The sequence below is a fragment of the Anarhichas minor genome, unplaced genomic scaffold (assembly GCF_050575085.1).
Source record: "Anarhichas minor isolate MPS153535 unplaced genomic scaffold, ASM5057508v1 ptg000073l, whole genome shotgun sequence".
Taxonomy (NCBI): domain Eukaryota; kingdom Metazoa; phylum Chordata; class Actinopteri; order Perciformes; family Anarhichadidae; genus Anarhichas; species Anarhichas minor.
In genome coordinates, this window is record NW_027466519.1 from 8852564 (window position 1) to 8879118 (window position 26555).

General features: G+C 42.6%; 1 protein-coding gene across 1 annotated transcript; it reads right to left on the reverse strand.

The window, feature by feature from the left end:
• Nucleotides 1-1099: 1099 nt before the first annotated feature.
• LOC142935478 (thyrotropin receptor-like) lies at nucleotides 1100-22285 on the reverse strand. Its single transcript, XM_076079868.1, has 10 exons — nucleotides 22125-22285; nucleotides 21969-22040; nucleotides 19002-19076; nucleotides 15676-15750; nucleotides 15475-15549; nucleotides 15295-15372; nucleotides 4956-5024; nucleotides 4585-4662; nucleotides 4191-4379; nucleotides 1100-2195 (listed from the first exon to the last, which is right to left on the reverse strand). Exons 1-10 carry the CDS (start codon nucleotides 22283-22285, stop codon nucleotides 1100-1102), a joined length of 1968 nt encoding a protein of 655 aa, XP_075935983.1.
• Between the last annotated feature and the right edge of the window lie 4270 nt (nucleotides 22286-26555).

Below are 26555 nucleotides of genomic sequence, written 5' to 3' on the forward strand. Positions count from 1 at the left end.
AGATTGCTCTCTATTGTGCTCTGATAAAACATGTTCTGTTCGTCACAAAATATTGAAAACAATAACTGCTCAGTAAATTCTGTGTAGACATTTCTGCCACATTATCTCTCTTAAGGACATTATAGAAACTACAAAAAGACACTACAGAAAATATTAAAGGAAACAAGCATGCAATATTCTCTTAAAGTAGAGCTATTAAGCTGTAGATTAACACCCACTTTTTTATTACAAATTTTAATTCTGGCCTTAAGTGTGCACAGTACTATGTTAGGGCCATTGCAGGTTAAAAGATAATAATTAAAGAGCCAGGGAGGGGGTAATATTCTGAGGAAAAACTCAGAACTTCCAATATTAGAGTCGTAGATTTATAAGGAAAATACTTGGATACTCTCTGAGATTAAAGTGGAGTGCAAAACTCCGGTAATGCCAGCCGTCTGAATTTTGTTGTCCATAGTGTTATTATGATAATGATGGCAAAGCAAAGGCCCTTAAAGATGCTGACATGTTTTCTTTCATGTTTTTTCCATGTTCTTTTATAAACCATTGCTGTCATTTCCTAAAGATTAATATTTATCATTATTTTGGAAGCAGAAACAACCGGAGATGTCCAGGCAAACTGATACCAGAAATTAATGGATCACAAATTTTAAGAGGCCACGGTATACTGTGTAATGGTTAAATTCTGTGAATTGGTATTTATAAGGACTTCTATGACTTCTAGGATAAAGTATAATTATTGTTTTTGAGATCTATTACTACAAGAAAAAAAAATCATTAATTAATAATTAAAAGCAATTTTGGGACATCTTGTAGCCTGGCAATTCCTGTACTTGAGCATTTTGGGGTATGGGGGCTGGGCTGTAGGGCAGTATACTGACAAGTTGGCTTCGGTAGAGGTGTGCTTGCCGCTGGCACAGCCCCATTCGGCTCAGCAACATCAGGATGTCTCTGTGAAATGCCTTTGTCAGGATAGCATAAAAAAATGGGTGTGCACAAGAGTTGAGAGGATAGAAAAGCACCAGCAGCACCTATGGAGAAAAAGATAGATCAGTCTTTATTTTAAACAGAAAACGAAATTGGATTGAAGCTCAAGAGAGAGTCACACCTTGGAATCTGTGACAGTCATCAATGGTTGGTGGAGAGCCGCAGACAAGCCATAGAAGCAAATGGGAGCCAGACACAGAAAGTTGGTGAAAATTAGAACAGCCATGCGTTTGGCCATGCTGGTATCGCATCTGCTGGACTGGTGCTGGGGATTGTGCACCATACAGTAGATGTGGAGGTAACATAAACATACCACCATAAAAGCTACGACATTAACCATCAGCACAGAGACCACATAGGCCCAAGCAGCAGTTGTCTCAGTGTCCATGGGTAAGCAGATGCTCACTTTCTGGTAACTGCTCACACCAACCAATGGAAGCACTGCTAGGATCACACACAGCAACCAGCCGACGAGCATAAACACAGCTGCATGGCGTAACCTGATTTTTCTGTCCGCCCTCATTGCGTAGAAGATAGCATGCCAGCGCTGAAGGCTGATTAAAGTTAATGTGTAGACAGATAGCTCGCTGGCAAACACTGATATTGTTCCAGCTAGATTGCAGCCACCTCCTGTTTGCCAGGCAATAGCATAGTGGTAATAATGGGAGCGTGTGTAGAGGTCGACTGACGCAACAAGCAGTAAGTATATCCCCATACAGAAGTCTGCAAATGCCAGGTGACCCAAGAGGAAACGGGTAACGGACAACTTCTGTTGGCTGGTCAGCAGGATGAACATCACCAGGAAGTTGGCTGAAATGGCCAATGGACTTACCACCCAGACCAACACCCTCAGGAAGCCTTGACTCATCACATCCTCACAGGGATTCAGGGCATCTGGCAGAGGGGTGCACAAGACTCCATGATTATCTGTGTGAAGTTCATCACACAGTGCAAAGTCAAAACCTTCATTGGGATGCTCTGTAGGTAACTCCACGTAAAACAAACCCTCATTCTGAGACTGTTCAGTTGGGCAAATGGGGCTGTTATAATAATGATTGTGATTTCTGCTGTCGGCAGCTGGGAGACCAAAGCTGTCGTTCAGATGATGGTAGATTTTGTGTCCCAGATACCTCTGAGAGAAAGCTGCAGAGGATTCCTGCAGCTTTTCCAAAGCAGTCCGGGTCAGGTTGCAAATAACTGCTTCAGAGTTTCTTGAAAACAGATGATATGGATTATTAATCAGAGAATGTACTTCATTTTTTTAGGTGCATGCAAATGTTGAAATATTATACTACAAAGTTTTTTGACACCATAAAGTTTCTACAGGATCAAAATTCCTGAGTGGGGAAAAAAGCAAAAAAGCATTCGGCCGCTAACTTGTAGTCACTTTGTAAATAAGGCGTCAGACCTTTATCAGAACCTTCACCGTATACTGTATATATAAAAGAAAAAATGTCAAAGGTCATCAGCAGCAACTGGCAAATTAATTACGCTTTTTTAATTGTAAACAAGCAAAGTACATTTTCAGATACCAAAAAAAGAAACTAGGTACATAGTCTGACAGAATAATCTGGTTTGCAAGGGAGAACCAGGAATATATATATTAGTGCTGGGCACGTTAACGCATTAATTAATTAACGCCGACAATTATATTATCACGGGTTAATGCAGTTTTTTTATTTTTATTATTAAGCGGACATTTTTAACACAAGAACCAGGCAGCAAGCAGTGAACAGCTGTGTTTGTGTGGCATCACTTCCTTCTTCCCCCCAGGTCCAGAACCCCTCCTACACTCCGTCACTGTCATTCACTCTTGTCTCACAAACACACACACACAGGCGCGCGCGCGATCGTCTCGTTATAGATCAAACGTGACTGTTGTGAAGTGGAGCTTCTAGTGAGGACCAAGACACGTCTTGTTTGAACGGAATACTTTACTGTCTGAACTGCATTACAACAGTGTTACAGTGAACAGAACGTGCTCTTGCACCCGACATGTGGTTTTCTACCTATCATCGACATTGTTAGCGTCAAGAACACGTACCATTCTACTTCCTGTCTCTTCAAAGTAAAAGCACTTCCGTTTTCATGCTCTTCACAATAAAAGTAAATCATGCAATCAAACAATTTACAACAGTGACAATATTAAAATACATATTGTCGAGTTTTTTAAGTGTTTTTGTTTGGAATATGTATAATAAGCATATCATTTAGTTATCACTACTGAGAATTTAACAAACAAAAAAAAAGAAGTAGATAGGTTTGCAGTTTTCAAGGTGTATATTTCAAATTGCATCTATTACACACATGAAAATAAAGTTATGAACACCGGCTGAATATCTATTATCAGAATCATTATAACTGTATAACTGCTACTGTGTAAAGGGAATACTGCTGTTAAAAAGAACCTGATTTGTTTAAAGTGTTTGCAAACCAAATGTTATTGCCCTTTTGTTCATATAGCAGTACTTTTAAAATAAAAGTGCGCAATACACTACTTTTGAATTCATTATTGAACTTAACAACATAACAATGCAATTAATCGCAAAGAAATCATGCGATTAATCGCGATTAAAAATTGTAATCGTTGCCCAGCACTAATATATATATATATATATATATATATATATATATATATATATATATATATATATATATATATATGATAAATAGATACAAAATAAATATAATTTTAAGTTAATTAAAAAGCAGAGAAATTTGATATTATGAAAAGTAATTTTTTAGTTTAGGTTGAAAAACAGTTAAAGAGGCCAATATTGCCAAAAAGGAAAAAAAAAGAATAACCTAAGATCATAATTATCACAATGGTCAAAGTTCATCAATCACCAAAATATCATACAATAAGATGTATTCTTTTTGATCTTATGTCTAGGGTTTGATATTACAAATAGAAGAGCTCATTAATCAATATTTGTATGGTTGCCTCGAGAGGCTGCTGGCACACTCTAGTTAGATGTTTAAGGGCTGTGACATTGTTAATAAAGTGCACAAAAATGCACATGATTTTTTTTTCCCAGTAACTGAACTAATTCAAATCACTCTAGATTGACCCAGATTGTGCGAGTACCCCAATACATACACCATACCGTGGGCCTGAGGACAGTTTGGTATGTAAAGGACAAATGCTTGACAGAAAGAATAACAGTGGGAAAATATTTCCCAACACTTTTAATTCTCTTAATTACCCTCTCCATCTTTTCAACGTTTTGAGACCGCAACAATGGCTTGGGAAGGTCAATTCAGCAATTTGTAAATGGACAAAGGCCTTGAAGGGGGGCAGTTCTTTGAGGGTCCAAGTGTTTTTAGCTTGGAGCTTTTCAATGGTCTCCAAACCCATTGAAGGAAGAGAGCTAACTTTGGTTTCTGAAAGGTCTCTGGAAAGACAAAAAGTTTAGATTATTCATTTGGACACAAAACTGAGGCAGTTCCGGTATTCAACCTCAGCATAGGTTCCAAAAAAAATTGTTTTTACTTGACGTTAGAATATTATTTGACAAGAAAACAAAGTAAAGTTATTTGCTCTATTTTTCCAAGAAGAACACCAATTCCTCTTCTAACGAATTCTCTCAATTCACTCACAATTGCGTTGGGCCGTGAATCACGCCATAAAATGCTAATTCATCTATTCGTTCCAGATCCATATTCCTGTGAAGATACCTGTAGAATAGATATAAAATAGATAAGTGGCAAAGTAATATGGTCAAAATTGTTCTGTTGTTTTGTACAAACATATACAAAATCCCACATAATCCCACTTTTTTACTTTATCAAAATATATTTTTTAACACAATAGTAGTTCAACATGTCATCCAGCCAGGTTGTTAAAGCTCAAACATACATTAATAAAGGAACCAAATAAGAAAGTTGTAAAGTTGGATGAAATTTAAATATTGGTGAGTATGTGTGGACTTTGAGCTTTTGTTTCACTGCAACTGTTCAAAATGGCATACACTTCCTCCAGTCTGCTCCCATTGAAGGCATATTGCTGGATCTCTTTCACACCATTGCTATTCAGCATGCTAAAAAAAGGGGGGGGGGGGGGGGGGGGGGGGGGGGGGAAAGAAAATATCCTATGAACCTTCCATTAACTCCATTTTTCTTAAAAGTGAAAAATAAGTTCCATGTCTATTTGTAAACATTGTAGCAACTTCATAACTGTGCACTATGTAATAACTACACATAATGTAATAATTTAAATGGAATAAAAGCTCATAATATAACAATCAGCACATAATGTAAGAAATCCATCAGCGCAACTCAATAACAATTTTGTGCATAATGTAATACGTTATTACATTACGAGAAAAGTATTACATTATAAACTAAGCAAAACAATGTTATTAAATTTGAAATAAAATAATATATTAATCTGTTCGGCACTTAGTGTGGTAATATTAAAAAGGAGTACTCTCCTTGTCTTCTTAAAGCATAGGAATGCTTCTAGTTTGACACAAGTGGAGTCCTAAAATTAAAGCAACTTGATTTTGTCTGTTTGGTTTGGAGGAGATTCTAGACTCTCTCAATCTTGAAAGTGTGAACAAATTCAAAACAATAAAATATCCCGTGACTTGGACAAATGAGCCTTTAAGGAGATGAAGCTGAATATAATATACTGGGTGATTGTTAGCATGTACAATATTTGTTCCATACATAATTAATCCATTTACTTTAATATGGCATTTAATGGCACAGACATAAAAAACAGGCACATGGTAATGGTAATGTGTAGCACTTTTCGAGTCTTCCGACCACTCAAAGTACTTTAACACTACATGTCATCATTCACCCATTGACACTCATTCATACACTGATGACCATGCAAGGTGCGACCTGCCCATCAGAACTAACTAACATTCCTACAGCAATTTGTGAATTAAGTTTCTTGCCCAAGGACACATCGACATGGACTAGCGGAGCAGGGGACTTCTGATTGAAGGACGACCCACTCTACCACTAAGCCACAGTCACCCTTGATACAAACAGGATATCACAGCTTTTTTGTTGCCGCCTCACAGCTCATCGCTTGTCCTTGAACACAGTTATACGAGGAGTGGCCATGCAACTGCGTAGTAATGGAATGGAAGGACAGGGAATTGTGACTGGGTTATTTTTTCCAGTTCTATGTTGTTCCTCATCCTTTCATGGACGTCAAGGAGGGAAATCTATCCTTCCAGAAGGAGATGGATTATCTCTCAGCAGAGATCTAAGACCTGTTACAGAAACAGTTTGTGTCTGTCATGACAGACAGAAACGGTTTTACTCTGCAAACTTCTTGGTACCCAAGAAGACGGCAGATTTCAGACCCATTTTGGATCTCCGTATCCTAAACCAGCCTGCAAGATGTTCTGTATGTTAATCATCAAGCGTTTACCGGAACTGGTTCAGCTGGGCAATTGGTTCACCACTATTAACTTCAAAGCGCTTACTTTCAGGTCGAGGTGGCTTTGAAACACAGGATACTCTTGAGTCTCGCCATCCAGGGGTTAGCATTCGTATGCAAAAGACTGGCATTGCGCTGGCCACCTGCACCTTCAGTAGATCTGTGGACATTGCACTTCAGTTGTTGCATGACCGAACAATGAGGATCTCCTTTTATCTTGAAGACCTCGATGGCTAAGTTCAGAGAATGGCTACAGAACACTGCTACAGGCAGTTCTTGGTCCTCCAACACTTCAGGCCCCTGATACTAGGCATGCACATGTTGGTGAGGAGCAACAACAGCACCATGGTGTCCTACATCAACAGGCAGGGGAGAGGGCCGCATTACTGTGGATGGTTGAGAGGCTGTGGATATGGGCTTTATAGCACATGATGGGGTTTCCCTGATCATGAAAGCCCTGACTGTTCCTCAGTTCTGGGGGGCTCTGTCACAGGCGATGGGTACAATAGCTAAGCTGCCCAATCTGGGCCGTCCTTTCCAGCCTTGGCTCCTGAGAGGGAAAGGATGGGGAGGGCTCGACAGTCTATACAGTCGGTGCAGACCATCCAGGCGGTAAGAGCGGTATCCACCATTGCCTGTTACACGGCAAAGTGGTCAGGGTTCAAACGCTGGTGCAAGGAAAGGAACGTATTAATTGTTCAGGAGTCAATTTGTGAATGGTTTACAAAGAGAATGAAAATGTGTAACAATAAGTAGATTCAAAATGTATATTCAAAATTCAAGGATTGAATATTAATGTGGATTAGAATTTCTTTTTAATATCTCTGAGGACAGATATGATGCACATATAAGATCACACATGTGGCAGGATCCAACAAAAAGATGACTTTCAGCAGATGTGTGGACATGGCGTTTCAACTGCTGCATGACGGTCTCCTATTAACTTGTAGGCCTCGATGGCTAAGTTCAGAGAAAAAGCGGTAGTGTTTCTGAGCACCAGAGTCCCTCTTCCCAGTGAGGACTAGCCCGGATTTCAACATTCATTTCTGGTTGAAAACGGGTTGAAATGGGGTCTGAACGTCTAAGACCTATTTTCACCGTCTTTTCAACCGGCTAAAATACAATATCAACGTGTCACAAAACACCAATTTGTTTTAAAATATTGATGGTTTGTTCAGTTGTAGGTTGAAAGAGACACGATATTGGTTACTTTGAACTTATTTCTCCTAAGTGATATTACGCTGGTCGGTGAAATGTGGTCTATAGGAAGACGTGATTTTAACGCATTTAATGTTTCATATAAAACGTCATCATAATGGAATCATGTTGACAGACTCTGTACTGTCAACATGAAGCTCCCAGGACATCGTAATGAGAGCAGAGCACATTCTGTCTGTATTTTCATGCAAAATACAACTCTGTTTACTGCTGGAACACACATGCGCAGGGGCTCAGCATCACAGTTCCTGTAACTGTCAAAGAGACATGTGTAATTGTGTATTCTATTGAGTTTATATGGTACCGTATGTGTTGCCTCAAGGTATCGTATTTCGTCATGTAACGTTGTAAAGTAACGGGCCACACCCAGAGTTGGCGTGGGCATATGACCGTGGCATTGTGGGTCGTTTGCTGGCACAGAAGCAGAGAGGAGTGAACGACCCCAGATTAAACTGATTCTGCACGTGGTCCAAGAGGTGCACACGGTAAAGTGTTAATTTGAACATATATTTGTGTGTATTGTTGACCTGCCGTTACGTTTACATGTGTTGCATTTTTTGAGATTGAAGTTTGTCATTTTTAATGTGCTAATATGTGCTAGCAACGTGTGCTAGCAAATGTCCGTGACTCCAGGAAGAGCTCACAATTTATGTAAAAATGTTTGTTTTGTTTGTAGTTTTCACGGTGTCTGAGGTGGAGAGAGAGAACGCGGCAAATAAAGTTCAAAGACATCAGTACGAAGCGTCGCCATTTTTGTTGGACCAGTGTAGCTACGGTTCCTACTACAACTTTTAAACATGCACCCTCTCTAGAAACACGGCACGGGACTTGAGTGAAGTGAACGAGCTGACGGAATAAAAGAGGCTTCACGCTATTCCAATATTGCAAGCCGAAATATCATTACCATATCATTAATATCATGCGGGCGAGGCTGCTAGCTAGTAGCGTTACCATGTTAGCTAGTAGCGTTAGCAAATGTTGTAGACTCTTTATGGACTATTGCTGTAGCCTAACATTATAAAAGAGTTTTAGGACATTTTACATGTAAAATACACGGTGGACAGCGAGTGGGGCTGTACACAGTTTAAATGAGGACGACGCGAGTAAAACAAAGTAATGTCTAATAAGAACACGGTCAAAACATTGTTGTTTGGCTTATAGCAATATACAGACAATATAAAGAATATACTGTGTAATATCCAGGTCAGCATCATTCCTGTTATGTGGTGTGTTCATGGACCCAAATGCCGACTCAGAACAGCAGAGTTCTATTTCAAAACCAAGATTATTTATTTCTCTCAGTCAGGGGAAAAGACAGGAAATTGATAAAGTCAATAGGAGGCATCTCCACGCGCTCCGCACGGGTCCAAGCCGGAAAGTGGCTAATCCTACTGAGCGGCAGACGAAGCCGACAGGAAAACTGTCACAGTCAACACGGAGGCGTCCGTGCGCTCGGAAAGTGGCTGGTCCGTGTCCGTGGCTGGCAGGCAGGCTGGATCGACTGTGTGATACCCGGGCCTCGACACAGGATCGCCAAGACTTCACAGTTGATCTCCGAGGAACGAACTGGAAGGCTTCTTCGTACAGGTGAAAACCCGAGGCTCGACACTGGATGGCAGGCAAGTTGAAAACAAAACGGATCGTTAGTAGCAGATCTTCAGAGAGTGAACAAACGGACAACTCACGGGTCGGAATACCAGGTAGGTAAACGGACGGACTGACAACTGGGATGAGAGTGATCGGAGTATTTATGTCAGCTGGAGATGATCACCTGAGATGAGCATCAGCTGTGCCTACGGAGAGAGGCACGGCAGTGGGTGGGACTCGGAGGAGGACACTACTGAGGGAAATACACCAGAGTTAGACATAAATCCTCACAGTTCCGTTGAAAACGGATGGTCTCCGGTGATAAGGCGTTCAAAACTGGTTTAAAAGTTAATGTGTTTTTCTAATACTTGTTTTATTTACAGATGTCGACCTTGAAAATATGGCAGACCTTCTGAAACCGGCTCCTGTGTGGCTTTGAAAACGACATTTAAATCAGGAAAAGGAGATTATTGTCACGATCAGGCTTTGCCCTGTGTGTTCTGTGTCTTTGTTTCTTTCTGTAGCTCCTCACTCACCTAATCAGTTCATTCAGTGCACCTGCCAGTCACACTCACCTCATCAGCTCATTACTCTCACCTGTTCACTCTGCCTAGTCACTATTTAAACCCCTGCCTTTCACGCACTCACTGCCAGATCATTTTGTTTGTTTCCTACCTACCCGCCCGTTTTGCTCATCCTGTTCCCGGTTTCCCAGTCTGTCTGCCCTGCCTTGTCCTGCCGGATTTTCCCCCTCGTCTTTTGTCTTGTCCTTGGATTACCTGTTTTTGTTTGTGAGCTATTAAAGACCTTTTCCCCCTACTCTGACTGTCTGCGCTTGAGTCCTCATCATGCCCCGTGACAGAATGATCTGGCCTACAATGGACTCAGCAGACCATGGGTTGGAGTGCCGTCTCCCTGAGTGGTATGAGCAGTTCATGGGAACCCGCCTGGCCTTTGGTGGGCCTCGGAGTGTCCAGAAGGCGAACCGCGACCTGATGGACTGCCAGCTCAACACTCGTAGGAGACAGAGAAAGAAGGGTCAGACTTCCATCCCCGCTGGGCCGCAGCGATCCCCCGCTCCCGCTGGGCCGCAGCGATTCCCCGCTCCCGCTGGGCCGCAGCGATTCCCCGCTCCCGCTGGGCCGCAGCGATTCCCCGCTCCCGCTGGGCCGCAGCTAACTCCAGCTCCCCGTGTCCTGTCGGCGGTCCGACCGACTCCACCTCCCCGTGTCCGGTCGGCGATCCAGCCGACTCCAGCTGTCGCCTCGGAGCAGCAGCTATCCCCAGTCCGGGCCGCCGCCGTCTTCGAACCGCAGCGACCTCCAGTCCGGGCCGCCGCCGTCTTCGAACCGCAGCGACCTCCAGTCCGGGCCGCCGCCGTCTCCGAACCGCAGCGACCTCCAGTCCGGGCCGCCGCCGTCTCCGAACCGCAGCGACCTCCAGTCCGGGCCGCCGCCGTCTCCGAACCGCAGCGACCTCCAGTCCGGGCCGCCGCCGTCTCCGAACCGCAGCGACCTCCAGTCCGGGCCGCCGCCGTCTCCGAACCGCAGCGACCTCCAGTCCGGGCCGCCGCCGTCTCCGAACCGCAGCGACCTCCAGTCCGGGCCGCCGCCGTCTCCGAACCGCAGCGACCTCCAGTCCGGGCCGCCGCCGCCGCCGAACCGCAGCGACCTCCAGTCCCGGCCGCCGCCGAACCGCAGCGACCTCCAGTCCCGGCCGCCGCCGAACTGCAGCGACCTCCAGTCCCGGCCGCCGCCGAACTGCAGCGACCTTCAGTCCCGGCCGCCGCCGAACTGCAGCGACCTCCAGTCCCGGCCGCCGCCGTCTCCGGACCGCAGCGACCTCCAGTCCCGGCCGCCGCCGTCTCCGGACCGCAGCGACCTCCAGTCCCGGCCGCCGCCGTCTCCGGACCGCAGCGACCTCCAGTCCGGGCCGCCGCCGTCTCCGAACCGCAGCGACCTCCAGTCCCGGCCGCCGCCGTCTCCGAACCGCAGCGACCTCCAGTCCCGGCCGCCGCCGTCTCCGAACCGCAGCGACCTCCAGTCCCGGCCGCCGCCGTCTCCGAACCGCAGCGACCTCCAGTCCCGGCCGCCGCCGTCTCCGAACCGCAGCGACCTCCGCCGCCGCGACCTCCGCCGCCGTCTCCGAACCGCAGCGACCTCCAGTCCCGGCCGCCGCCGAACTGCAGCGACCTCCAGTCCCGGCCGCCGCCGAACTGCAGCGACCTCCAGTCCCGGCCGCCGCCGAACTGCAGCGACCTCCAGTCCCGGCCGCCGCCGTCTCCGAACCACAGCGACCTCCAGTCCCGGCCGCCGCCGTCTCCGAACCACAGCGACCTCCAGTCCCGGCCGCCGCCGTCTCCGAACCGCAGCGACCTCCAGTCCCGGCCGCCGCCGAACCGCAGCGACCTCCAGTCCCGGCCTCCGCCGTCTCCGAACCGCAGCGACCTCCAGTCCCGGCCGCTGCCGCCTCCGCGCTGCAACGACCTCCAGCCCTTTACCCCGCTGGGTCATCAGTCTATCCCCCTGAGCCCCAGTCTATGGACTCCGGTTGCCCGGAGCCTCATCTCCAGTCCCTGGAGACCTGTTCCCCGTCTGATCTCCAGCCCCTGGAGACCTGTTCCCCGTCTGATCTCCAGCCCCTGGAGACCTGTTCCCCGTCTGATCTCCAGCCCCTGGAGACCTGTTCCCCGTCTGATCTCCAGCCCCTGGAGCCCTGTTCCCCGTCTGATCTCTAGCCCCTGGAGCCCTGTTCCCCGTCTGATCTCCAGCCCCTGGAGCCCTGTTCCCCGTTTGATCTCCAGCCCCTGGAGCCCTGTTCCCCGTCTGATCTCCAGCCCCTGGAGCCCTGTTCCCCGTCTGATCGCAGACAGGAGAAAGCAGTCTCCTATTGTATCACCAGGTAGCTGACTGTGAATGAGGTCCAAAGGTGTAAGTGGTGCTGACCAACAAGGTGGACCATGGGAGGTTCATTTTGATGGCCAAGTTTACATAGATGCCATAGGAGTACCAAGGGGGGTGCTTACTTAATTAATTTAGTGCCAGAAATCAGAATTTTCTGGTGGGAGTCGATCAATAAAAATGTCGATTGGATTAATTGCATATATTATAACCAACAGCGTTTTGTAAACTTCACTCGTGATGCCAAAGAAGGACTTCACGAGCAGCTCCTGATCATCTTCGCTGGGATGCTGATTGAAGGACCTGATTGAGTCCAGATGGACTTCTGAAAACATCCGGTGAGATACTGACAATTTGGAAAATTGACTCTGAGAGATTGTTTTGTTTGTTTTTTGTTTTATAGGGTCAATTTGGGATTTAGAGGTGCATTGTATTAGGAAATATAATTTTTGTCAAGTGAAACAGGAGCAGACAAGGCTTCTCAGAATTCTTCTCTATCCCTCATTTCGTAGGATGGATCCAGAACTCGACGCAGGACCTCCTCCACCACCTGGTCCTCTGCGTTCGCTGCTGCATCCCTTGCATTAGTGAACTTCTACAAGCATAGGGCAATCAGTTAGGTGTAGATGATGTTTATGAACTTGAACTGTTAGCTACTGTTTAGTTGAGGAAATTCACCCTCGGCCCATAAAGGACCTTTAGAGAGGGATTGTTTTTCCTGGAAATTTATGAACACACTATGAATAGTGTGTTAGGGGGGATTTGTGGAGAATTTCAGTATTAAACGCATTATTAGTAAGATTTAATAACACCCCTAGTGGTGAGTAGAAGTGTCACAATAATAAATATGTTAGTCACAATATGCTTCCATATGGAATGTATTATAGGTTTACAATATTCTTACTTATAGAGGATATTATGTTACAGTATATCAACACATTGAATGTATTAAATCATAGAAGTATAGTCACTGTAGGTATTAAAACACTAAGAATAGTCTTGAGGGTCAGATAGGGATTCTGAGTGAGGTGTCAGACATGCAGCAGCAAATGGAGGCGACCTCATCGATGGAGGATGGGGCCAGTGGGACGGTCAAATGCCAAGCTGACCAGCAGGACAGAGAGGAGTCCAAGATGTTTTGCGAGGAGCCAAGATGTTTTGCTAAGGGATCGATAATGGGAGGGGGCAGAATTCAAATGAAGCCAATCACTAATCGCCACGGAGGGTCATTCACATGTTTTAGGACAGTATCGGACACTTTCCGACTGTCAGGGGATACAAAAGACAACGTTCCAGAGAGCATTGCTCAGACCACTTCCGCTCTCGTTTTTCAGAACCTGGACTGGCCAGACCTGTGAGTGAGGTGCGTGCATGTGGTCTCTGCTCTCGAGAACATTACTATTGATAGTTAATTCAGTTTGTAAGTGAACTTTGTGTAGTACATTACCGTATTTTCCGCACTATAAAGCGCACCGGATTATAAGGCGCACCTTCAATGAATGGCCTATTTTAGAACTGTTTTTATATATAGGGCGCACCGGATTATAAGGCGCATAGAATAGAATAGCGTCGTAAGTGTGTCTCTTGAAAGGTGCCATTTTGGGGTCTTTATACACACAAGTGGTGTTGGACTAGGAGTAAGCACAGTACCGGTGTTTACCGCGGTGCGGCTTTGTAGTTTACCAGTCGTACTGAAACATTTTGACAGAGCGCCGTGTACAACCAGTATGGATCAACGAATTAACCAATTGATCCATATATAAGGCGCTCCGGATTACAAGGCGCACTGTCGTTTTTTGAGAAAATTAAAGGCTTTTAAGTGCGCCTTATAGTGCGGAAAATACGGTAAATATTGTTTTAATTTTGGACCGGGTCCAGCTCATTCTTCTGATGCGCGTGCGCAGTAAGAAGCTCGCAGCAGAAGAGTACCTGCGGCCTGCAAGCTCCTTCATCCTTTGTTCTTAAAAACCTAACAGCGTAGACGTCTTTTAAACATCTTTTCAATGGAAAAATGCTCCCTGGGTTTGGACAACCTCTCATTTTACTGCAGCAGGATCTGACAGTTGGCCCACGCAGGGCCTCCACAACGTGCAGTCATTGTTGGCTCCCAGTGGGGACCGGCAGAGCAGTGAGCTCTCCACCTCCTGTCAGAGCAGGAGGTGGGGTGCAGGTGCAGGTCGAAAGCTGCAGCGAAGCTAGATCTGGGTCTGTCCACGGAGGGCTGGTCTTTGCGGGGGAGTTTCTGGTTAACCTGCATGATTTTGTCAGATTTTGCGCGTAATCCGACCCTCTGGCACCGATAACATCCATTAAGAATAAATATATAGAAATAGCCAATCTTCTCGCTAATGGTCTTGTTTACTTATGAAGGTCTAGTATATTAGAGTTGAGAGTAACGATAACAACAAGATAATGTTTCAGTTTCTGATTAGACTGAAACTACTCTTTTAAATGACTGGCTGGAGGCCCCTTGATCTGGGACTGTTGAACTACTTTATTTGGAGCAAGAGCTTCTGGCGCTTAAATGTTCTGGGCACTGTGGGGTGACTCTTGGCCTGGCTCTTCCTAAGTCTCACCAGGAGTGGTTCCTGTGCTCTGCATAGTTCTCTCCAGCCCCGGTTGTTCTTGCAGACCGTGCCGCAAATGTATCTTTCACCCAGTGTCAATACTTTGTTTGCCATGGCCGTGTACCTTAAGTCCCTAGTTGTATGTCTCTGAGGGTATGTCTGCAGCTTTCTTGAGTTTTTCTTGAGGTAAGATGTACCTGCTGCTACCCCTCCCTACCCGATTGCCATCGTTTGGAGCAGTCAGCGACTGTGGCTCAGTGATGGAGCGGTTGTCCTTCAATCAGAGGATAAGAGGTACAATCGCTGCCACCATTCCATGTCGATGTGTTTGGGCAAGACACTTAGCCCCAAATTGCTCGAGTAGCTGTGCCTACGGTGTATGAATGGGGACTGCCCCCCCAAGATTTTACACTACTCATAACTTAACATTTGTTTCAGAGTTTAAAAAAGTAATTGTAAGTAAGCAAATAATAAACAAAGTAAGTGCATTCAGATCACAATAGATCAAATCATACTTTGGTTAAGCTGTAAGAGAAAATTAGCAAAAATAACTATAGAATTGCAATTTCAATTCCAGTGAGTCAGTGACAATGGGGTCTGACATTTGAGTCATTGTTAAACTATAAATCATACTTACATGGTCAAAGCTTTCTCAGATATTCCAGTGAAAGAATTAGCAGGTATAACTTTTAGGAAGACATTCTCCACTATCTCCCTGTCAGAAAGGTATGAACATGAAATATTTTACACTTTAAAAATTCATACATTTTAGCAAAACAATTGACATTACAGTTAGGTATATTTAAATGGTACATACAAAATAAAATCCTCTTTGCTGGACTGAATATATTGTAGCCCAGGAAAGGAGGTGAGACCTGTATTGGTGATCCCACTGTATTGAGATAAATCTCAGTCAGTAGCCAGTTTATGGTTAATAGGGAACATAGAAATTCTACTATGTTTCCTTGTGAAATATGATATACAAGGATTACACATGGGAAAATGTAATTGTACTTACAGGTACTTTAAATTAGGCAGATTTTTAAATGCCTCTTGGTCGATGTATGACAGTGTTTTGATACCAGTTAGTTGTCTATTGGGCACACAAGATACAGACACACACGTAAATATTTCTTAATTCTTTCTTTTTCTTGAAGGAAAAACGCCGTCTTGTCTGTGTTCATAGCATAATCCGGAGGAGTATTCACTGTGCCCAGCAAGACAGATGTCTGCACAAAATAAACATATTTTGCTGTAATTTAACTGCAATAATAAAAGGGATGCCGAAATAACTATGTAATGATGCCGATTTGTAAAAAGTTTGAATTCATGTTTTGTTAGTTCTCTCTGCAAGACAACAGCAAATAACTTTTAAAATGCTTGTTTTCTTAATGGAGCTTGGATCGATCGGTGCTAGGCTATGCTAACATTGTAGAAGCTCCATCAACACTCAAAATAACGTCATCTAGGCGTAAATACGGCAGCTTGTTTTTCATTGTTTGTACCATAGGTTTATACACATAGTTTGGTCCGGTCTCTACTAATATGAGGTATCGTAGAGCTCTGGGTGAACACCTACGGCTACAATATGTCTTTCCTGATTCAACAACGGCAGGACGTCAGTAAAGATAGGTGGAAGTATCGTAGAGCTCGGGGTGCCCACAAACCGCCACTATTAATTTGTCTTAATTTGTCTTCCATTGTTTGTCAACAACGGCAGGACGTCAGTGGTGACAGGGGGAGCATCTCAACGCTGATAGGCTATCGTGCCACGCGATTTTTTTGCCAGAGTTGAAAAATTTCAACACCAATCGCGCCATCGCAAATTCGCGTCACTCCAGTCTCATTGCGTCTGTGCATAGACTTATGTAATCTACTCGTGCGAATAATTCGTGCCGCGTTTGGTGTAAACACGGCATGAGTCTTTGGGTAGAACTCAAAGCACTATGCCTAGCAAACACCAGGCACTGCTCAATTACCCAAGAAGACTGTAATTGCTGCCAAAGGGGCTTCTTCAAATTATTGAATTAAGGGTCTGAGTACTTATGTAAATGAGTTTTAGATTTGTAATAGATTTGCAAAACTTTCCAAAAACATATTTTCACTTTGTCATTATGGGTTTTTGAATATAAACTGATGGGGAATGATACCAATTTGATCTATTTCAAAGTACATCTAAAATACAATAAAGCATACAAAAAGTGAAGGGATCTGTCACAGTCACGACCTCCGTGTTTTCCCCGTCTGTTCCATGTTTTGTCTGTCTCACTGTGTGTGTGATGGTGGCTATGGGCGTGGCAGATTCCCCCTTACCTCTTGCTCCTGGTTGCTGGCTGATTGAGCCCACCTCTCATCACTCTCATCAGGCTCTGTATATCTACCTTGGTTCTCCAGATCGCCAAATCGTTCAGTCTGCTACAGTGGTAGTATGTGCTTTACGTCAAGCGTTGATTCAGCCAGAGTAGTTACTCCAGTAATATTTCCTGATATTGTTGCTCTTGAGTAATTGTTTGTTTCCCTGCGTTCCAAAAAACGGTTCTCTGCCTGCCGGCTCTCATTAGCCAGGCCATCTTCATTTCAGCCACACCATCTACCATTCTCAGCCATCTTCCCTTCAGCTTCGCTCTCTGCCATTCCCCACATCAATCGTCATTACTTCTTTCTTCCCCTTTTTAGCAATAAATTCATCAATCATTTTATTGGTGCGTCTGCCCTTTGGACCAACTAACTCTGCTGTAACGTGGTCGGAATACTTTCTGAAGCCACAGGCTTCTCATTGTGGCCGGTATAGCAATGGTACTACTGCAGGACAGAGGCAGCATGATATGACACTTGAAGATTACACTATGGGGGCGAATCCACAAAAAGGATTGTGCGGCTTTTGTGACTAAATCTGCTCAAATAGTACAAAAATAAACCATATATTTCGCAAAGCCAATGTACCCTTAACTGTACTGCCAAGCATGTATCGTCTCGGTGCTCCTGTGCTATTGGTGTGTGTATAAATGAGGAAATATGCATACATTTGGAGCAATAATTTGGCCGCTTCCTATGGAAATAAGCCAGTTCAAAATGATCAGCGCTAATAGCCATACACAGTTACATTGAAATTATTGGCGTCTTCAGAGAGTTGGTGGTCTAAATCACATTTATAAGGGGTGTCACGTCCAGACTTGCCAGTGATCATGGCATATGAAAGCTGGGGTTGGTAATGTTGAGAAACTAGCAAGTGTACGGTAGAATTAAAAAATGACCCGACTTAAAAACTATGCCCATTGCTGCCCTACTCTTTTCCAATAATAGAAGCTAGCAAAGATAACCCCCAAAGTCCCTGATCTAGCAAGAAATTAGCAAAGTCAGCAACACCGACAGCCCATCTCTTCAGGCTACCCTCCAAACCACTCCCTAAAAATTATCATTATGAAAGTGTTGGGAAAAATCTAAATAACTAATTATTGTGCATTAATAATTAGTGAATGTTACACATTTAACATGTCCTCATGTCCTCTGTAAGTGTTTAGAGCTGTGTCCTCAAATAGTTTTAGGCCTGTGTCCTCGTATCTCTCGCGTCTGAAACTTCCTCAGACACCAAGCGTCTCAGATAACTTTCCTCTTGGGGGCTAGCAGATGTTGATCCTAAATAATAGACAATAAAGCTGTAGCATATGTCAATACTTGAGCAGAGCTGATTTGCTACTAAGACTTCCTGATTTCATAGAATGACCTTTGTACTCGAACAAACTGTTGAAGTGTTGTTCCAGGTTTTGTGAAGATGGCGCTGTGTGAAAAGCAATACGTGTGTATGTTATCCATGTGTGACAAGCTTATCGTAAATTACCCTATACCACCACACTGCTTGTGTTTAGCAGTATATATGACAGAGACTCAGAGGCAGACCGTTGAGCAGTCTTGATGTACAGTCTGTATGTGAATCAACCCTGTTTCCTTCTTTGCAAAGAATAAATGTCCCGTGATTAATGATTTTTACATCGACTCAAGTGAATTTTTCTAACAGAAAGAAATCATAAGAAATCGTAAGGAACTTAAACAACAAACATGGCTATTGTTAGTAATCACAGCTGCCAAGCTAGCAGCTTGTGGAAGACTCCAGTGTCGCACAATGAGTGCATGCTTGGGCAGCATGCATGCAGGCAGGTAATTAGAAAAACAGGCAGAAAGCCTGTTCACTCATTTAATTTGGCGGTTCAAAGTGATGCACAATAATTGTGCAGTCAGCGACAGCAATCCATTCTTTGTGAATTGACCCATATGTGTATTCATTGTGGAATACTTGGTAGGCTTCATTTTAATCAAAGGCAAGTTGCATTGCTCAAAGTTACATACATGTGAGTGACCCTGGACAGGTTGTGGAAAGAATGCCTCTCAAGATATCTTATAGTATCATCATCAGAGATGTATCTGGAAAAAACACACAGACAAAATACAATTAGGAGACTAATACTTTGGATTTGCAGTGGTTTGCTATTATTAGGCCTCATGCAAGAACAACTTGGACATACAAATTTGTTCTTTGGCGGATTTAAGAGAGTTTGTCGCTTTCACCAATTGACCCTTCGCTAAGCCCTACCCCCTGCTGCTACTCCATCAAGATGTCAAGCTACCACGGAGCCCACACCATCACTAAAAGCACCTCCTGAAAAAAAAGTATCACATTTTTGGAAAAACAAAAAAGTGATTCAGCAGAGAAACGGGTTTAAAGAGATAAAAATGAGTGCTGGGCAAGTTATTATCGCAAGTTATTATCGCGTTAACGCATTCATTAATAACGCCGACAATTATATTATCGCGTGTTAACGCATTTTTTTAAAATTGTTTTTATTAAGCGGACATTTGTAACACAAGAACCGGGCAGCGAGCGGTGAACAGCTGTGTTTGTGTGGCGTCACTTCATTCTCTTCCTGCTGCTGCCGCTCCCCCCCCCCCCGGGTGACACGCCCGGTCCGGAACCCCCCTTCACTCAGTCACCGTCGGTCCATCCTGTCTCACACACGCGCAATCGTCGCGTTACAGGATCGTGACAATATCAAAATACATAGTCGTGTTTTTAAATTAACATATAGGCACGTGAGAACAAACTGCAGCTCTTTATTAGCATAACTTCCACATGCTGCACGTTACTGCCACGGTACAGACTCCCTCCAGGTTCCATGCTTCACCTACATTCCCCTGGGTCCTAAGTCCCTCCAAGTACAGCTTCTTATCGCCCTTTATGTACCAACGTACATTTATAACAAATACCACACATATTACGGTAATCAGCGTTGCATATGTGTCTGACCAAAATACCAAAAAAAGCAAAAAAATTATTATTCATTTCAATTATTTTTTTGAGTTTTTAAAGTTCTTTTGTTTTGAATATGTATAATAAGCATATCATTTAGTTATCGCTACTGAGAATTTAACAAACATAAAAAAATGGAAAAAAACATGACCTAGATAGGTTTGCAGTTTTCAAGGTGTATATTTCAAATTGCATCTATTACACACATGAAGATAAAGTTGTCAACACCGGCTGAATATCTATTATCAGAATCATTATAACTGTATTTTAACTGCTACTGTGTAAAGGGAATACTGCTGTTAAAAAGCACCTTATTTGTTTAAAGTGTTTGCAAACCAAATGTTATTGCCCTTTTGTTCATATAGCAGTACTTTTAAAATAAAAGTGCGCAATACACTACTTTTGAATTCATTATTGAACTTTGCGCATAACAATGCGATTAATCGCAAAAAAATCATGCGATTAATCACGATTACAAATTTTAATAAAGAAACGTAATGTTTTAGAAACAAATCTACTTCCAAGCTCCTACGGGTAACAGATGTCATTACTACACAAGCCCCAGTCATGGTAAATGACAAGTGTGAAATCCGCAAGACCAGCCGGAATATGAAGAAAATCTGAAACAATTGCATGAGAATCTATGGAGCACAGTAAGATAGTTGTCGGACCCTGGTGGGAGATGGCCGATGCTACACTATGATTAGCCAGTTTGTGTTCATGGAGCGGGACTTAGTGAAAGGTAATTTTTTCTCATTCTCATACGTATGAACAAAGTTTACTAATGATCCAGGCTTACCTTACGAATCCAAAACAGTCTGTCTTTCTCTAAAGTTTGATTTAAGGATAATAAGGCCTTAATCTGAATGAATTTTGCATTTAAGAACAGGGGGCATTCATCAAGTTGAAAAGAGCAATTAACAAGTTTGGACATTTGTGCAGCAGAATCTGATTGCAGCACACCTTTCTACGAGCAAACCTCATTAAAAAAAAATAAGAGAGGTTTAGGATAAGAAAACAAAAACTATCTTGCAGTAGGCCAATTGTGTTTTCCAGTAAACACTGAATACAGAAAACCACTCTTACCCATTGTTACAGTGAAGTAATCAGTAGCTTAACAGTATAACATTATTTGTGAGGAATTACAGAAAGCCACATGTTTCTATCCAACTATAACAGCTAGCAACCATCGACAAAACTAACTAGATGGGTGTATAATTTAACTGCAAACAGTTCCTAACTAAAAAGTGGAAGTGGCACATTGACATGAATGCATTTTATTGATCTGGGAGTTTGTTTAAACCTGTATCATCATCTAACTGCTTGTGTTTGTTGGACCTATCTTTAGCTATGTCTTTGTGCCCCAGCAACTCAGCAATTCATTTGGAGTAATCACAAATGTTAGAACTGGTCGCTAATGTGTCAACATCCATTTAATGGATTTGCACAAAATGTGGTAAAGACATTCATGCTCTCCAGACAATGTTTCTTATTGACTTTGGTGATTCTCTGACTTTTCCTATAGTGCCACTATGAGATGGTTTGCCATGAAAATTGGAACTAACATCGATGTCCCACAGAATAATAAATACCTAAAAGACTGAAGTTGTGTTGTAGCTCAAGTTCTGAAGGAGTACATAAAGGACAAACGGAGTGTGGCGCTAAAGTGGCACCAGGCACAAAAGGAATTTTTTTAGTAATTAATTTCAGACCCAATCCACTTATAATAACTTTGTGTGAGTGAGTTTACCGTGGATGGACAAAATTAAAATGCAGCTAGTACTGTAATTTTAACTAATGATATGACACCAAGCAAAGCGTGAAAGTGGAAGTAGAAGGTGACCCTACATTTTTTTTTTACAATCTGTCAAGAGGTTTTCTTTGCTAGTTTCAGCTGGTTTTAATTTTTAATTTAGTTTATAGTTGTTCTTTTTGGTAAGTGATAATCTTTGTTCTTGCCCATTTTGCTGGTTTGAAAGAAAAGTGTAAGGTAAAAAAGAGAATCTTACATGTGAGCAATGTTGGCCAAGTTGGTAAATGCATTCTGAGGAAGAAAAGAAAGTTTGGTCCCCACAAGCCACCTGAAACCAAATTTATCGTATTGTGATTTGTCTTCAACAAAAAGTCACAAAGTAAAATCAGAGTTGAAAGACGTGGTTACTTACACCTCCTGTGTGCTGGAAGGGAATACAGGCATGACCTCAGCTCCAACACATGACACACTGTAGATGTCCCAGTCACACTTGCAATGAGTTGGACAATATTCCAGGAGAGTGACCTCGAAAGTACTGAAAATGAAAAAAACTAGATTCAAATCAAGCTTCATTGTAAAAGGGGTTATTCAGTGGTGGACATTCCCAGGTTGTGAGAGAGGTTTAGGAAGAGGCTGGGCTGTCTTGGATTTTTGCCAATAGTGGAAGTGTAGCAAGATTACACAATGGTACTTCTGGTCAAGTCCTTCAAAATAAAAACCTAATTGATGAATGTGTTTACATGAGTAATAATCATTATTTTATTAATCAGCAAAAGTGACATAACAGTTATCTCAAGTTATCTTTCCACCTTGAACTTTTCTGCCAAAAAAATGTATACATCATAGTCATTATGCAAGTATACATTAATGATCAGTTGTAATTATGTAAGTTGCATCCAACAAAGTGGTTATACTGAAAATTACGTTTCAAACACGGCAGTGCCAAAAACAAAAAAAAGCTGATGGTATGCCACTCTCATTGTAGTTGCATAGGCCACAGCCTTAGAGGTATGTCCGCAAGAAGGGCCTTTCATGTGTCCAGAGCTGCCGACACTGTATGCATACTGCAGTGGCGGGCCGTGCATTTTATACCTGGGCCTTCACTGTTGTCCTGCAGCTGAAATACCACCTTATTACATGATGGCGCCAGTAAAACTAAACCTCAGTTATGCGAGGTTATACGTTGATTGACGGCTTATGTAAGAGAATGAATAGGTTTGGACAATAAGTACTAGCATTATCTGAAGCCACTAGCTCAATGGTAACATCCGCTAGCACATAGTCGGGTCTGTACTGTGTCTTTCGCCGTCGAAATGTTGCAAGATCCGACTTGCAGCGGTTCTGGCGACTTTTGGACAGTGTGTTTGGGCTCTTTTTGTGAAAAATCCATAAGAAATGAAAGAAAATCGATGTTTTCTTTGCAAAGATGAGGATTTTGGGCATGCTAGGATACCAAACACGGCCATGTTTTGTGACGTAGTTTGCGTAAGCAAGCCGTAGGAACGGAAGGGGAGGCGATCGAAGACGCGGACGTCCTCGAGGAGCTGAACAGGTTAGGGTAAATTCTCAGCCTTTTATGCTCTTAAAAGACGTTTCAGGCCTGGAAGAGGCCAAAAGTGGATTTTGTGAAAGAAAGTATTGTTTCAAAATTTTCTTCAAAAAAGTGGATTTTGTGAAAGTAAACAGTTTCAGAGATATTCTTCAAAAAAGTGGCTCAGGACAGTTGATTTCACTGTTTCATGATGTTTTCATTAGAATCTGATGCTTACACACCTTTACTGGTTAAGCACGACGCCCCCGAATTCGGGGGCTCTCGGGCTCAGCACCCCTGAAAATATTGTTCGAAAAATAGCCTTATTCTTCGGTAATATTGTGGATTTGTACAGGGTTTTTTTGGTCTCATTTTATGAAAAATCAGTACAATAACGTCGAAGATTATCCGGTTCAAAGGTACCATCATTGCTGGCAACTGCCTCCTGTTTACTGCCGAGTTGTTGCCTCTGTTGTCCAGGGGAAGGATTTAGGGACTAACACAAAACAACCCAAATGAAAAACAAATATGAACATAAACAATATTTATTATGCTCACTGACAGTTAAAGATGAGCGAGTCTCAACACAAGATTTGGGAGACGATGGGACAGGTGTGGTCGTGCCAAACAATTGAAACAAAAATAACAGAACTTGGCCTAACCTCTGAAATCAACAAACAAAATGGCTTCTCTAACTTATCTAAATGTGCTTGACCAAAACCCAAATACAGATGAGGCACCGACCAATAAGCCTAGTGTATCTAGACACAGAAAATCCTACGTGTGTGCCAATGTACAGGGTACCCCAGACTCACCTACTGTCCGCAACCTCTCACCATAAACACTAACAAGTTCAGTTCTCAGAAGATAAACTCAGTATGAGGTGAAGTCCTCCTGAACTCCGAGACTTCCTGCCTTTTATCTGCGGCTCTCCCTCCACCGATTGGCCAGCCTGCCGCTGGTGCCAATCACCAATCAGGACAACTGCCCCCACAGGTGGAATCCAATCACCCGATTGACCTGTTAGGAGAACTGAGAGAGAGAGAGAAAAAAAGGAAGTGGGGGGAGGGGAGAAAACACAACACGTAACACCGAGCTGTTTCCAGTATAAGAGCGGTCAATTCATGATGGGCGAGTGGTCAGACTTCCGGCGAACGGAAATTTACACTCGGGGAGACGCGGCACAGTTTCAAAGATTTTCTTCAAAAAAGTGGATTTTGTGAAAGTAAACATAGTTTCAAAGATTTTCTTCAAAAAAGTGGATTTTGTGAAAGTAAACATAGTTTCAAAGATTTTCTTCAAAAAAGTGGATTTTGTGAAAGTAAACATAGTTTCAAAGATTTTCTTCAAAAAAGTGGATTTTGTGTAAATAGACATAGTTTCAGAGATATTCTTCAAAAAAGTGGCTCAGGACAGTTGATTTCACTGTTTCATGATGTTTTCATTAGAATCTGCAGCTTTCAGCACTTTACTAACTAGAGATGCATTTTCACTTTTTATGCTCTTAAAAGACGTTTCAGGCAGAGAGGAGGCCAAAAGTTGATTTTGTGAAAGTAAACAGTTTAAAAGATTTTCTTCAAAAAAGTCCCTCAAGACAGTTGATTTCACAGTCTGATCTCATTTTCATGAATATCTGCAGCTTTCAGCACTTTACTGGCTAGAGATGCATTTTCACTTTTTATGCTCTTAAAAGACGTTTCAGGCAGAGAGGAGGCCAAAAGTTGATTTTGTGAAAGTAAATATAGTTTCAAAGATTTTCTTCAAAGAAGTGCCTCAGGACAGTTGATTTCACAGTTTGATGTCATTTTCATGCATATCTGCAGCTTTCAGCACTTTACTAACTAGAGATGCATTTTCACTTTTTATGCTCTTAAAAGACGTTTCAGGCAGAGAGGAGGCCAAAAGTTGATTTTGTGAAAGTAAACATAGTTTTCAAAGATTTTCTTCAAAAAAGTCCCTCAAGACAGTTGATTTCACAGTCTGATATCATTTTCATGAATATCTGCAGCTTTCAGCACTTTACTGGCTAGAGATGCATTTTCACTTTTTATGCTCTTAAAAGACGTTTCAGGCAGAGAGGAGGCCAAAAGTTGATTTTGTGAAAGTAAACATAGTTTCAAAGATTTTCTTCAAAGAAGTGCCTCAGGACAGTTGATTTCACAGTCTGATATCATTTTCATGCATATCTGCAGCTTTCAGCACTTTACTAACTAGAGATGCATTTTCACTTTTTATGCTCTTAAAAGACGTTTCAGGCAGAGAGGAGGCCAAAAGTTGATTTTGTGAAAGTAAAGATAGTTTCAAAGATTTTCTTCAAAGAAGTGCCTCAGGACAGTTGATTTCACAGTCTGATATCATTTTCATGCATATCTGCAGCTTTCAGCACTTTACTAACTAGAGATGCATTTTCACTTTTTATGCTCTTAAAAGACGTTTCAGGCAGAGAGGAGGCCAAAAGTTGATTTTGTGAAAGTAAACAGTTTAAAAGATTTTCTTCAAAAAAGTCCCTCAAGACAGTTGATTTCACAGTCTGATCTCATTTTCATGAATATCTGCAGCTTTCAGCACTTTACTGGCTAGAGATGCATTTTCACTTTTTATGCTCTTAAAAGACGTTTCAGGCAGAGAGGAGGCCAAAAGTTGATTTTGTGAAAGTAAATATAGTTTCAAAGATTTTCTTCAAAGAAGTGCCTCAGGACAGTTGATTTCACAGTTTGATGTCATTTTCATGCATATCTGCAGCTTTCAGCACTTTACTAACTAGAGATGCATTTTCACTTTTTATGCTCTTAAAAGACGTTTCAGGCAGAGAGGAGGCCAAAAGTTGATTTTGTGAAAGTAAACATAGTTTTCAAAGATTTTCTTCAAAAAAGTCCCTCAAGACAGTTGATTTCACAGTCTGATATCATTTTCATGAATATCTGCAGCTTTCAGCACTTTACTGGCTAGAGATGCATTTTCACTTTTTATGCTCTTAAAAGACGTTTCAGGCAGAGAGGAGGCCAAAAGTTGATTTTGTGAAAGTAAAGATAGTTTCAAAGATTTTCTTCAAAGAAGTGCCTCAGGACAGTTGATTTCACAGTCTGATATCATTTTCATGAATATCTGCAGCTTTCAGCACTTTACTAACTAGAGATGCATTTTCACTTTTTATGCTCTTAAAAGACGTTTCAGGCAGAGAGGAGGCCAAAAGTTGATTTTGTGAAAGTAAAGATAGTTTCAAAGATTTTCTTCAAAGAAGTGCCTCAGGACAGTTGATTTCACAGTCTGATATCATTTTCATGCATATCTGCAGCTTTCAGCACTTTACTA

Bases quoted from the DNA above. Each gene is read 5' to 3' on its own strand.
- LOC142935478 (XM_076079868.1), bottom strand. From the start codon at position 22,285: ATGAAGCTTGATTTGAATCTAGTTTTTTTCATTTTCAGTACTTTCGAG. The intron at 15,550-15,675 runs GTAAGTACAATT...ATCTCAATACAG, and splicing joins CTGCCTAATTTAAAGTACCT to TGGGATCACCAATACAGGTC. The intron at 5,025-15,294 runs GTAAGTATGATT...CCCTTTTTTTAG, and splicing joins TCTGAGAAAGCTTTGACCAT to CATGCTGAATAGCAATGGTG.